At 44.5% G+C, this 15,003-nt stretch overlaps 1 protein-coding gene across 1 annotated transcript in view; it reads right to left on the minus strand.

Annotated features, from left to right (window-relative positions):
* Positions 1–10,215: 10,215 nt before the first annotated feature.
* DCDC1 (doublecortin domain containing 1) overlaps positions 10,216–15,003 on the minus strand; it is a 544,066-nt gene continuing 539,278 nt past the window's right edge. The window contains 1 exon segment of the mRNA XM_077114307.1: positions 10,216–10,621. Coding sequence (XP_076970422.1) covers positions 10,512–10,621 — 110 coding nt within the window. The 3' untranslated portion in view covers positions 10,216–10,511.

Consider the following 15,003-nt stretch of genomic DNA (forward strand, 5'->3'; position numbering starts at 1 on the left):
CGTGAGGTGAAATGGGCAGATTAGTGGTCTTTCCCACCTACTCTCTAGAAGGGACGATGTTTGCAGATCTTGGCTCCCCAGTACCTAGCAACAACTGAAGACCTAAGACCAGTTTTAGAGTGGGCAGAGGTGATGAGGAGTGGTGACTCCTGTTTGGAAATCTCCTAAATTGGCTGACTCTTATGTACATGCTGTTTTTGGCGGCAGACATCAGTCTGGGCCACCTCTATGGCACTGAGTAAATATGCTGAAAATTATTACTATTTCAGACAAATGTTTAACTGTTCCCGATTATCTATGACACCACAGGCCAAAGTCACAGCACTCTAACCTGGGAGTGAGTTTACTTTACTTGGTGATTTATGGAATGAGAACTCTGGGTGCTCTGTGGGACTAATTTAATACGAAACATTCAGATGTCTGTCTTATAATACCATTCATCTTTCCTTAGGCTGCCTGCACCAGGGGGCATGTGGTTCAGAGAGCAGGCGCTCCCTTTTCAGCCACAAATCATCACACTTCTGAAAGGGGGTGACATGTCTTTTTTTCCAAGGCGGCTGCCTGTAGCAGAGGCAGCTCAGCAGTTATGACTCTGTCTGGGTTCTGATTAGAGAAGATTGTCTTCTACTCTATCAGGGCTCAGGAGTACTTTGAAAGTTACATTTTAATGATGAGGAAATTATAATCATTAATTTGGTTTGCCTTTTTTATGTATACTATTTATTAGTCCATAGTTTACATTAGGGTTCACAGTTGATGTTGTTCTCTTCTATGTTTTTTTTTAAATTTTATTCTGTTAATGTATATATATATTATATGCATATAAAACCTAAAATATCCCATTTTAACCACTTTCCTACAATTCAGTGGTATTAACTGAATTCACAGTTGTTGTGCTACCATCACTACTACCCATTACCAAAACTTTGGTTTGCCTTTTAATAAAGGGAATTTACTCAGTCCATACTATACAAGACTTGTTTCATAAGAAGGCAAAGTGATGCCAAGCCCTGGTTCAATCAATATATACATGTCTGTCTTAAAAGCAGCCACTTCAGTGCATAGTAAAAAGCTTTCTTAACCCATCAGTTACTCTAAGTCTTATATTCATTTGACAAGTATTCATGAAACCTGCTTTATGTTAAGGAATACTTAAGCTCTGGGAATACAAGTGTGAACAAGCTTGGCCTTGGTTTCATGGAGCTTACAGATCAGTGGGGGAAACAGAATGTCAAAAGTGGTAGGTGCTGCATTGAGGTAAGCAAAGTGTGCGGGGGGGCACATGAAGGGAAGTTGCTAGCACAGTCTGGTATGGGGAGTGGTCAGGGAATAGTTCCTGCGAAACTGACTAGCAGAAAAGAATGTGCAAAGGCATGGAAGAGAACACATGATTTTGATGGAGTAAGGGAAAGTTCAGGATGGGTGGAGCACATGGCATTCCATAAGCAAAGGGGTGAGACAGAGACTGCAGAGCTAGAGGAGGACCATATTCCAGAGGGCTTTGGGTACCTTGGACAGGAGTTTGTTTTCATCTTGAAGAAATAGGGGGCTGCTGAAGTTTTGCTGAAGGGAGCTGTGCTGGTTTGAAACTATTATGTACCCCAGAAAAGACATGCTTTAATCCTGATCCAATCTTGTGGGACCAGACCTATTGTTTAGGATGAGGAACTTGGATTGGATTGTTTCCAAGGTTATGTGACACACCCAGTTGTGGGTGTGATCTTTTTGTGAGATTACCTCCATGGAGATGTGATGAACCCAACTGTGAGTGTGGCCTTTGTTTAGATGGAGATGTGACTCCACCCATTCAAGGTGGGTCTTGATTAGTTTACTGGAGTCTTTTAAAAGGGGAAACATTTTGGAGAAACCTCAGATGCAGATGCTTGGAGATCAGTTGCTTCAGAGCTGACTGAGACACAGATGTCTGGAGATGCTTGGAGTGCTGACAGAGACAGCGAATGCCTAGACATGAGCAGAGTCACTAGAAATCGCCATGTGCTTTCCCATGAGATGCTAAGCAAGCAGAACCTGGAGAGAACCAAGGGAAGCCCAGAGATGAAACCCAGCCCTAGAGAAGCCAAGTGAGGAACCTCCACAGGAAACAGAGGCTGAAAACAACAGAGCCCAGGAGCAAGGGGCCAGCAGATGCCAGCCACTTGCCTTTCTAGCTGACAGAGGTGCTCCAGATGGCATCAACCTTTCCTGAGTGAAGGTAACCTCTTGCTGGTGCCTTAACTTGGACTTTTCACTGTCTTAGAACTTTAAACTTGTAACTTAAATTTCCTTTATAAAAGCCATTCCATTTCTGATATAATGCTTTCCAGCAGCATCAGCAAACCAAAACAGGAGCGGTATTGTATAATTTCCATTCTAGAAAGATCATGCTGGCTGGAACTTGAGCAAAGAATTGGAGAGGATCAAGGCCATTAGGTACAAAGACTAGAAAACTATTGATATTATCTGAGCGAGTGAGAGCAATGGTCTGAAATAAGATCATTTCAGTAAGACAACTTCGAAACACTTAAAAATCCCACAAATCAGTCCTATTTTATTCATAATAATAGTTGTAAGTTGGGGCAAATGAAAATCGACCTTCAGAGTCAAGTCATTTCCCGAGCCAGCAAGAGGACCTGGTGCACAGACCCCCACTGTTGCTGCTGCAGTTGCCCCCTTGCTGGTGAGAACCCCTCCCTGAGAAACCTCACAGCTTTACTTTGATGTGTAGATGTGGCCAATATCAACTTTTTCACGGGAACTAGGAATTCTCTAGCAGGACATACCCCTCTATGGAATATTCTGGAGCATGAAAACAATAGATCACAGTCAAGCCCAAATGAGCAGGGCTCACGTCTCAACACTGGGAAAGCTGTTAGCAAGGCTGGTCTCACAGGCTAGAGGGAATGGAGGAGATGATAATAAAAATTAATCCACAACAGGATCAACTCATCAAAATGACTACATTAATTAAACAAGAGGCAAGGAAATATCTGATAAAAAGGGCTTGACATTCTGACTTGGAAAAACTGCCTGGATATGAATCAGGGAATGTCTTGAGTTTTTCAGGCTGTTTGCAAGACCCACTTCCTCTGACAAACTTGCTTGTATTCAGAAGCATTACCATAGACACTGGTATCCACCCTGATATTGTGATCAAGCCTCGGATTCCAATCTTAATTTGCCTTAAGTTGCCAGCTCAGCTCCAGTGTGAAGATCACCAGGTCACCCCACCACAGGCAGTTTTGAGGATGCAATGAGGGCAAGCCTCTCACTGGCGGAATAGGAATCTCAACTGAACCTAGAAAGCTCCCTGGCTGATTTCATTCCTCAGTGGTGAAGGGAGAAAATGACCATGAAAATGGGAGAATTACATGTCTGTGCCGAACATGCTATGGAGCCTTGAATCCACAGCTTCCTAGGGAAATGTCAACCACCACTGCTGCCTATACAAGGGAGCTGTGCTTTATAGCATGTAACCCTTGACAGCCTACCCTCAAGGAATGCAGGAAAAAAGAAAACTAGTGGCTGGCCTCCAGCCATTCACCCTTCCATTGGAAAACACAGAGAAAGTAATTCATAAAATAGGGTGGCCTTGGAGCCAAAAGAAATATAAAGGGAAGGCAGAAAACAGTAGTCATGAGGCAGCAGAAGCCATGAGAAGGCAAGTCCCAACGTATTGTATAGCAGGGGGGTGGGGAGGTAAGGAGTGGGGGGTATGGGGGTGGTGGCTGTGGGAGAAGCAGACAATTAAGGGCAGAGGCAAGAAGCCCAGGGAAACAGGGAAGCGCATCTCAGGAATGGCAGACCAGTAGGGTTGCTGTGGGGACAGGGATGAAGAAAGATTGCCATGAAGTCTGTTTGCTGGACTTTCCTTGTTAATCCTCACAACAAACCTGCAGCACCAGGAGAAATCCAGTGTGTCTTTGTAACTTGTGACCTGCAAAAGCTTAATTTGATATACAATGTCTAGTCCAATTTTCATTTTGGTTCCTGTTAATGGCTTCCTACTGTACTTGAAAAAAAAAAAAAGCCAACACGCTCCCCCCCCCACCGCCCTCTGAGGCCCTCCACTCCCTGGCCTGTGCCCACCCCTCCCACCTCATCTCAGGCCCCGAGGCTTGTAGCACTGTCCAGGCAACCACACGTCTCCCATCCATCTCTGCATGCACAACACCTAGAACAGTGGTTGGCATTTCTTTTTCTTTTTTGTAATATAAAAGTAACTTAGTTATTTGAAGGAAGCAAGTGGCTAAACTGTGCACTTGAAATATGGCTGGTCCCAAATTCAGGTGTGCTGTAGGGTTCAATACACACGTGATCTTGAAGCCTTAGGACAATGACAGAACAAAAATGTAAAAAATGTCTCATTAGTAACTTTTATATGGGTTATATGTTGAAATGGTAATACTTTGGGGTTTTTTTTTTGGTTAAACAAAATATAGTATTAAAATTTATCTTGCCTATTTCTTTTTACTTTTTTTAAAAATACGGCTCTTAGGGAATTCAAAATTTCCTAATGCAGCTCACTTTTCATTTCTATCAGATGGTGCTGTTTTAGAAACTGACCTTCCTTCAGTACCTGAGCATGCCAGGCTCTTTCCTGATTTTTACCTTTGCCTGGAAGACTGTTCCCTGTCCCAACTCTCACTCTGGTTTTCCCTGTTAGAGTGGCTGGTTTATGCTTGAATTTTAGGTTCAATTCACTTCCTTTTAGATGCTGTTAGATATGTCATGCATTAAGCATGTGATCCCCTACCCTGATTATTCTCTAACTCAGTGTGGTTTCCTCCCTAGCATTTACCTTTATCTGTTGCCCATAGTATTTTATGTGCTTGCTTAATTTTTGAGCCTCCACCACACCCCCCATCGTCCACCCCCAAAACCATCAGCCCAGGGGAAAAGGCCACATCTGTTGGGTACATTCACATTTGCATGACCAGCTTCCAGAGCAGTGCCTAACTCTCCTTCTGTCTCAGATACACTCGCTCTACCCCCACCACCCAAATATGCATGAACTAGTGTGCTGGTGTGAAAGGATGTATGTCCCCTAGAAAAGCCATGTTTTAATCAAAATCCCATTTCATAAAGGTGGAATAATCCCTATTCAATACTGTATGTTTAAAACTGTAATCAGATTATCTCCCTGGAGGATGTGATTTAGTCAAGAGTGGTTGTTAAACTGGATTAGTGATGACATGTCTCCACCCATTTGGGTGGGTCTTGATGAGTTTCTTGAATCCTATAAAAGAGGAAACATTTTGGAGAATGAAAGAGACTCAGAGAGAGCACAGCAGGATGACATAGCCACAAGAAGCAGAGTCCACCAGCCAGTGACCTTTGGAGATGAAAAAGGAAAATGCTTCCTCAGGAATTTCATGAAACAGGAAGCCAGGAAAGAAAGCTAGCAGATGACGCCGTGTTGGCCATGTACCCTTCCAGCTGAGAAAGAAACCCTGACTGTGTTCGCCATGTGCCTTCTCACTTTAGAGAGAAACCCTGAACTTCATCGGCCTTCTTGAACCAAGGTGTCCTTCCCTGGATGCCTTAGATTGGACATTTCTATAGACTTGTTTTAATTGGGACATTTTCTCAGCCTTAGAACTGTAAACTAGCAACTCATTAAATTCCCCTTCTTAAAAGCCATTCTATTTCTGATATATTGCATTCCGGCAGCTAGCAAACTAGAACAACTAGTTCTTTGAAAAAAGAATTGTCTGTCTTCCAAGGAAAGTGTCTGTCTCCCAATCTACGTGGATTTTGTTCATGTGCAAGACAACTACCTCGAAAGGCAGTTTCTCTAAGAGCACTTACTATTAAGGAGAAATAATATCCTGTGGACTTTCACGCTCTTAGATGAGCCTTCCAGGGCTGGGGGAGGCTGGGGCTTGCACGCTATCTAGATTTAAGGCTAACACAGAACTGAGAGATGGAGCCTTCTGCATCCTGCTCCTTCCACTCCCCCCATTCCCCTCGCCCGTTAAGTATCTTCTCAAAGGAGAAAGGGCTACTTGGGAAAACAGGAGCCCTGTCCTTATTCCAAAGTTCTCCCTCTTTGTAGATGTAAAAATACCTAAGAAAACTCCAGGAACCTGATTATTTCCCCCACCATAAAAAACTACCCTTGCTCCTTGATGTACGTAGCACAGAACCGACATTATCCCTGTGACCTTTAAAATAGCAAGATTTTATCAGCTATGAAGTCAGCATAATTAACGTGGGAGATTTCAGCATCTCAATTTACTTGCTCAGTCTCCCAATGTCAGGTTCTATTTACAATCTCTGGGTGGTTATTCCCAATCCAAGAAACACTTCCACCATTTCTTCAGGAGCTGGCTATGAAAAAATGTGGGGGCACTTATTAGACTCACACCCTCACACACAGAGCAAGTGCTGTTTTCCATCGCAGCCCTGGGACGCAAGGCTAGAATGGCCCATAGTGTTCTCAAACTAGTATCTACTGGTGAGCCACAACCTGCTCCATAGTGTTCTCAAACTAGTATCTACTGGTGAGCCACAACCTGCTCATCGTAAACTGCGCCTTCCTTGAGAGGTATCAAACTTGTGGTAGCATTTTTCCAAGTATGGGCAGCGACCGCTCTTCTTCCCCAGCTCTTGTTAAAATGGAGAGTCTCTGTTCCACCCCAGATGCATGAATCAGAATCTTTGCAGGTAAGCCTGGAAATCCATACTTTATCAAGCCCCCCCAATTGTTTCTTGTGCACACTAAAATTTGAAATTCCAATGAAGGAAGAATCACTTGTTGATTCACAAGTTGCTCCAGGGACTTAAAAATGAATGAATGAATGAATGATGGGATTTAAGTGTCCTTAGAAGAGAACAGAAGGGAGGAAGGGAGAAGCTCAAAGGCAAGGACGGAGAGAGGGAAGAAGGGAAGAATGATGGAAATGAAAATAGAGATGCAATCACATCTTAAACTTTGGAGGCATAATCCCTAGGAGTTCTGGGAGTTCCCTCCTTTTTCTCCTCCCTCTCCAGCCCAGCCTGGAGAATTATTTATAGACAGTGGGCCCTTGGGTGATTTCCTTTAAAGCAAGGCTGCCACTGGAGGCAGCCAGCTGACCAACCCACCATCTGGACTGGTCTGACAGAGCTGGCCTTCCTGAGCATCCACACCTGAACTAAAACCCAGTATCAATCCTTGTTGCAGAAGGTCAGCTATAAGACCGATAAGCTAGGGCCTAATGGACCCGGCAGGTTGACTGACATATTTTTTCTCCCAAGCTGGCAATAGATAGAACAGACAATGAGCGATGGCACGTGCAATTCAGAATCGCTATTTTACTCCCCATATAAATAGCATTTCTTAGTTGCTTCTCTTCCTGTCCCACCCCCCCCACTCCATTACATCACGGGCATAAGCACTTCCTCCCTCCTCATATATTTCTATTTGCACTTAGGGTACAGGGTGACAACCTACTGATAGTGGTTTCATATACAGACTTGCAGAATTAGAAAATACTATCGCTGGCAGCAGGCACCCACTGAACACACACTGTTATATGGTCGGTCCATTTACTTTCATCAGCTCTCGCCTGAGTGGTTTTTGTTGATCTTGCTTTGCAGCTGCTTATGGCAAAGCAGCTCCAAACTGTGCCACTTATGCAGGATTCTAGTTGGTTTGTGTGGAGAACAAAACTGCTGCTCCTTCTTTCTGCTTACCTAGTCTTAGGAGGGGTGAGATGTGTCCAGGGCCAGGAGTGAACTAGAGCCAGTGAATCCCAATTCCACTTAACTGAGGACATTGGCATCTGATTTTGTGATGACCTAGAAGAACATCAACTTGTATGTTTTGAGCACTCCCTTCTAGTGATGCCAGAAAAAAATGTGCTGCCATGGTGAATCACAGATTTCTCAATGACACTCAGCACACCTGGGTTATTATTTGAAGGTTAGCTCTGAAATGCTGCCACAGCTCCTGGGCACAATTTCTAAGTGATTTCTAGCAAAAGAAAACAAATCTGGTTTTTTTTTTCTTTCTTTTGCTGTTGTTTGTTTGTTTTCCTGTTTTCTTGATCCACAAAAGCAACATTTAGTTATTAGGAACAATCAAAAGAAAAAATGGGAATTCAATGTTATTGTCTTTAAAAAGGCTACTGTTGCATTTTGAATCATAACTAATGTATTTTTTTTAAAAAGCAAAGCTGACATACGTATTCAGGTAAAGTGCTTCTTTTTTATAAACACAGTTGATCTTAAAATGTTTGTTTAACTTTTCAGGCGTATTGCTTTCAGTTAACTTGCTTAGAAACATGCAACTTCATCCCAACACTTAATCAGGCAATAAAAGCTAGAGGTGGGCAGAAAAATCCAGTTCTCCCGAGGCCAATCACAAATGCCTGTGCACTGTTGATTAACATCTGGATCACCTTAAGGGTGTTTGTGAACCAGCAGAAAATAAATTTCTGGAGAAGGCCATGGGCTCGGGGATGGTTGCATTAGTAGTTAATAATAAATGGTATCCAGTTGATAGGAAAAAAATATTGAAATCGAAATGATATACATGAAGCTGATTCAAATTTGATAAACATGTGCCCAAAGGAAATTACTGGGCTTATTAAAAGCCTAGAAGGGCTGAACAGAACTGCACTCGTTTTACCCTGCAGCCTTTGCTGAAGATGGAGCAACTGCTCCCCAGTTCCCCTTGCAGCCAACCAATAGGAAGGTCAATAACAAGGAAAGAGCAGGGCTGGTTTTCATCTAAGTTAAAAGTGGCTATGAACTGCCGAGATACCCTAGGCAAGCCCTTGTCTACAAAGTAAGTGTCGCTGCCTTGCTGGTAAAATGTGATGTGTTGATGACTGTTATATTACATCTAAAATCCCATTTACTAGTAATAGAAAAGTTCAGTTAAGACTTCTGCCCTATGTCTCCTGGTGCTTGATAGAGCGTTGTGTGATATTTCCAATTTTCGCTTCAGGCGTGTTCACATGCAAGGCTGAAGTTCTTCACAAGAATTTGCACATTTGATCCAGGGTGAAATTATGCCATTTTCATAACAAATCAACTTTTCTCTGCCAGCCAAATGATAGGTACTTTTGCGCCTAGAGGAACGTCTTTGTTGTCAAGGAATTGGTGGTGGTTGGGGGGGGTGGTTCTGCCCCTTTAGGGGTTGTGGTCAAGTCACTTTAGCGAGAAGCCTGGCAGGTAAGCGTCCTGTTGGTTGACTTTGGATCAGAGGAATTTCTTCAGCCCTTCTTATTTTGACTTTTTAGTTAAAAAAAAAGGAAAAGAAACACGGGGACCGCACGTAATCTTTTTCACCCCGTGTCACAAAGCTGCTTTGGAATACCTTCACGTCTCTAACATTGTAAAACGCATAGAGAAAATGCCCGCAAAAAGGCAAATTGCTGTTGATGTAACATGTTGTGAAGTTTCACCTCGACGTGCTTTGCTTTGGGGGTCTTGGAGGCAGCAGGAATTGATTCATGCAGCTTTACTGATTTGCAGACCTGGGAGTAAATACGCCTTCTGCAGCGATTGCTGAGTCCCCTTCAGTAGAAATGATCGACTGCCTTCCAGCATTGCATTAAAGTGGTGGATGAGGAGTGAGCCTGGCTGAGCCATTCTGTACACACCTAGCCAGGTTGCAATTTATATTCAGACAGAGCTATGAGTGGCTTTCAGAGGAAGAGAGGGAGGAAAAGCATTCCCTGGAAATTTCCCACCAGGAACGAATCCAAATTCGGATTTGTCACTGCTATTTTTTAAAAAAGATTATTTCTTCATCTCAAAAGAAATTAATAGGTAAGAGCTTCTCTTTCTTAGGAATTGATACCTAAGATTGCTTAGGATCAGCCTCAGCCCCCTCTTTAAAAAAAAAAAAAATCCTTTCATTGTTTTCCTTTGAAATAGTTCATCTATCCTTTTCCCAAAGTTTCCAGATTGGAAACGTTGTCTAAGACTTTTGATTACTGACCAGTATGTCAGGAATTGTTCAGTTTCACTCTCATGAGCAACATCTGTGTCCCATAAAGGGTTTCTGCGCTGTTAGAGAAGCTGAAGAGAAACTGGAGGGGGGAAGAGTGATCCATGTGGCATTCAGTGGTCACCAGTCATTTAATTCTTATTCAGTAAACGTAGGATTTTAACACGGAAGTTTGGAAAATATGGTGGATGAGTCAGACAAATGTCCTTTGGGGTCAAGTTGAATGTTAGGTGATCAAAGAGACCATTTTAATACCAAATATTATATATATACAATTCACTGGACCCTTTAATTATTTTTCAATAATAGTTTGCACTTATTTATTTTTTCTGGAAGAAAACACACCTGTGATAGTTATTTTACTGCATTAATTTGTCCGGTTTTATCAGCTCTCCTGGAACAAATTTGAGGCATTAACTGTCATACTATATAAAACATGTGAGGTAATCATTTTTATAAGAGACCACATAACCTTAAAATGGATCAATAATCATAGCAAACATATGCGTATGTACACACAGGCAAGAACAGTGAAATGCAGCACAAAACATGGTGGTTCTGAGAGCAATCAGTAATATGGAGGTACTGGGCCCAGCATCGCGAGGTCTGTGGCCTGAGGACCCTGCTGCCTTCGGATCCTGGCATAGTTTGCTCTGACTGCTACCATTTGCTTTAAGTCTGTAAAAACAAAAATATTTTTGAGAGACAAGTAAATGTGTTTATAGAGCACAATTAAAAATCCAGGATGATGAAAAACTTGAAGCCCCCTCAGAAATCCATGTCTCCCACTCTAGGCTCTTTCATTACACACCTGACTTGCTTATCACATAAGGAATGTGCTGACATTCTTTGGATTTCTGGAGAATGGCAGTTGCTAGGGAGGGCTATCTTCCAGGTTGTTTATAAAGCCTGGACTAAAAGCTAACCCGGCATGGTCTAGAAAATGAACCCACTGAAGAAATGGAAGCCACAGCAACGAGGATGTGCCCTGATTTCATGGCAAACATTCTAAAGAGCTCTTTTAATTTTGTTAGGGGTTTGTGTGCAAGGAACCATTCTAACAGCATCCAGTTTGCTTTGCCTTTGTGATTCTTTAATGATCAAATGTTTTTGCTGCATAGTATGAAAAATACGTTTTCTAGAGTGCTTAGTTTTGAAACACCCACGCTGCCTTATTTCCTTGATACAGAATTATCCAGGAGGTCACATAAAAATCATGTTTCTGAATGATGAATTAATTACAAGTCCCTTAGTAGGTATATAAGAGCTAGTAGCACTTTCGTCTTTTTTAGAACCCACTGAGTATTTCCATTTTTACTAAAAGATAACTTCTATCAATCGTTTCCAAAAAAACAACAAAATGGTAACTAACAGTAAAATACATTTCTAAAGAATAACAAATCAATCAGACTTTTCACTTGCAGGACAGAATTTAGACAATTGGAGAACGCATTAACCCTTTTACTATGAAGGTTTCCCATTACATAGCAAAGGAGCCAACTTTCACAACATAGTAATCCACAAAGCTACAGATCAAAGATGCAAATAGCCTTGTCAAAGGTCCACAGAGCTAACGTGGAGGAAAAGTCAGGAGAGCGATAGTTGCATTTCCAACTCTCTCTCTTCCTTTATAGTTATGACTGGGGACAGGTTTGCTTCTGGGAAGGCAGCCTCCGTTTTGCTCTGTGTTCTGGATACTCATTTGGCCAGGACGTGTAAAGCATACTTTGGCTTTATTGTTCAGATAGACCCAATGAACACAACGGGACGAGGGGAGTGGTGTCCACACAACCTGCAAATCCTGAGAATAAACAACTCAGCATAAGGGACGAGTGGCTGGGAAGGCACCTCCCACCTTCGTATTTTAAGTGTATTTCGCTTAGTATTCAACTGGGCTGTAATCACATCGAGTGGGTTCAGATTCTTGATTAGATTGAAAACTCTTTCAGGAAAGGAACTCTGGATAGCATTTCTCTTACAGGCTAGGCACTTTGGGAACACAGAAGCTATCAATTAATAGTCCTTGATAAGAACCCATCCTCGGTGTGCTCTTGTGAGGGTCAACAGAAGCAGGGTTGATGGGTGATGGTGGGTGGTGGAGACAGCAGAGCACAAATATCGGAGCCTCTCCTCTTATGTGGGGGAGGGCTGGAAAAATAATTATAGCACCCCTCAGAACAGTACTAGACGTCCCAGTACATCCTTTTTTTTTTTTTTAACTTTATCATTTTTATTAAAAAGTTCTTTAAAAGTTTGGTCCACGATTGAGTGAATGGGAATGCCCTGAGGAGGTGAGAGCGGGACTGGGTTGGGGGTCAGACCTCTGCCCTGAGAAACCAGGGAAAGGGTGAAAGGGCACTGCTGTTGAGAGAGCTGGGCCACCCCAAATCAAGGGCTGTGTCGAGGCAAAGGCAGCCCCTCCCCTCGGCCCTCACTTCCATGGGGTCTGCTTGGCAGATGCCCAGAGTACATGGGAGAGGGTAGAGGGGCAAGGACTGCTGCCCACCCCCCTCAGGGGGAGCCCCACAGCTACTCCCCCAGCCCCAGCTGCTCTGTGCCCCCCACTGGCTGAGCTACTCCCAGGGCCCAGGGACAGCACTGCTCTCTTGGGCACCGGGTTTCCAGGGTGACCCCAGGAGACGGGCTGCAGGGCCTGGGTGAAGGTGGCTTTATTAAATTTGTAGACAGATTGTAGTCACTTTCCTTTGTACCTTGCCCCAGCATGACGAATATCAGGGGCTGAGAAATTGTGCTTCCACCCATTGTTTCACAGATGGGAAGACTGAAGCCTCCAGAAGCCCATGAGGGTCTAGGGTCATTGAGAGAATGGTGTTGGGGCCAGAGCAGTGACAGGCAGTGAGGCAGTGCAGAGCCGACAGCCCTGGCAGGCCTGGGTTCCAGTCTGGCCTCTCCATGACCAGCCAGTGACCGTGGGCAGATCCTGTCATACTCGGAGCCTCCGCTTCCTCCCCTGTAAAACATCTGGAGACATCTGCGAGGCTGTTGTGAGGAATAAATGAATTAAGCCATGTGAGAGGCTTAGCCAGCTGCCCGGCATTCAGTAGGAGCTCAGCAGGAGCAGCTGTCATGGCGCAAGTCCACTCTCCGCAAGTGTCCACCACGGGCCTCCCGACCCCACGTCCCCTTTCTGAGCCCACTTTCCTCTCAGCAGGACTTCTGTACGGCCCAAGGACCCACCCCTCCAGGGGCCTGGGCCCTGCACAGCCCATTGTCCTGGCGCCCAGTGCCACCCACCTCAAGTGGGCCTGTAACAGCCGCATGGCCACAGGGGCCTGCTCCTGGCGCCCTCCCTGCAGGCCTGCCTGGACACGGGCTGCTCTGCGAGCCTTTCCTAGCCCCCTTCCTCAACAACCAGGAGGCCTTCCTGAAGGGGTGGGAGTCCCCATCTGGTCCCCACTCCTTGGCCGGCCCACGGCTCCCCTTCTGCTCTTTCACACCAGAACGGCCTTGTCAAGCAGGCAGCTAGGCCACGGCTGCCTCGTCATTCGCAAAGCCCCAACGCACCAGGGCTGCTCATCCCAGCGCCTCCCTCAGACCCATACCCAGCCTATTTGGACATCTTCTAGGTCTAGGCCATAAGACCGGTCCGGACCCTCGCCCAGGCTTGGCAGCCATCAGGCCGCTCTCTCTCCTCTGAGGGTCCCTGGACAGCAGGTGGAAGGAGGAGCTGTAATCCAGTTTGTTCTGGTACCTCCCAGAAGCATCTCCTTTCTCGGCCTGAGAGCAACTGGGCCTGGGAGAGGGACTAGGCAGTACTACGTGGGAGGCAGCTCCTTCCCACCTGGGGCCCTGGGCCCTTTGGCCCAAGAATATTAGGAGCTGGTGCGGGGTGGGGCTTGGCAGGCCACAGAGGCTGGTGAGAGCAGCGAGTCCGAGGGGAACCACGTGCACCCGCCTTCTCCCAGCCCTGCCAGGAGCTCCCTGCAGAAGGAGCCACTGTGCTGCAGCAGCACCAGGTACTGCGAGGCCCATGGGCGGCTGCAGCTCTGCCCAGCCCTGCCCAGACCTGCTCTGCCTGCCCTGCCTTGCACAGCCGTGCCCGGTCCTGCCCAGTCCTGTCCTGCCCGGAGCTGTCTGGCCTTGCCTGGCCTTGCCTAGCCCTGTCCTGCCCTGCCCTGCCCTGCCCTGCCCTGTTCTGCCCAGCCCGGCTTCCCAGGAGGAAGCACCAGCAGATTTCTCACTCCAGAGACTCGCCTCTTAACCTCACTAAATTATTTTTTTCTCCCAATTTTGGGTCTTCATGTCTCTGCTTTTTTATCTTCTGGGCTAAATATAAAGACATGATTGGGATGGTTTTAAAAGTTTTTTGTTTTGCCATTGTTATTTGTAACATAGGAATAATACTTTTACAGTGACTCTTTAAAAGAAATAATCTCCCTAATATTATTTTAGGGATGGCAGGCACTTTATCGTCTAAGACTTTACTATACTTTAAAATGATACCAATATTCTCCAGAATTTCCTGAAAATTAAGTTTGCTGATGTATGACTACCTATAGAAAGGGGCTTTAAAGTCCTATAGGTAAATAAGATAGAGGCCAAGAGTTGGTTCAGTAACAAACATATGGTCTTTTAATTTCTGCTACTTATCAAAGAAAATAATGAAGGAATAGACAGATTAAGTAAAACAATCATAAATTTACTTATTAATAAGTAAACATTAATAAAACACCGTGAAATAGCCTGAAAAGTAGCAAGCTCATGGAGCCTTTTTTTTATCTCGGGGTTCATGCTGGGGGAATACCTTGAAAGTGATCCTTTAAGTATTTCCGCAAATAAGCCCCTTAGCTAGGGCTCAAGACTAACTGAACTTGCCTTGAATTCTTTAGTGCAGACATTGTTAACAATGAGATTAACAATGAGATTCCAGTGCATAAATATATAAAAACTCTAATCATATGAGAGTAGAGACCCGGTTGGGGGAGGATAATTATTAAAAATCATCATGATGAGCTATAATCCTCAATAAGTAGGCTCTTTGAAGAAAAAGACTGAGTGCTTTAATTCTACAAATCCTTGATGGAAAAGAAATCATCACT

The sequence above is a fragment of the Tamandua tetradactyla genome, chromosome 8 (assembly GCF_023851605.1).
Source record: "Tamandua tetradactyla isolate mTamTet1 chromosome 8, mTamTet1.pri, whole genome shotgun sequence".
NCBI classification, from domain to species: domain Eukaryota; kingdom Metazoa; phylum Chordata; class Mammalia; order Pilosa; family Myrmecophagidae; genus Tamandua; species Tamandua tetradactyla.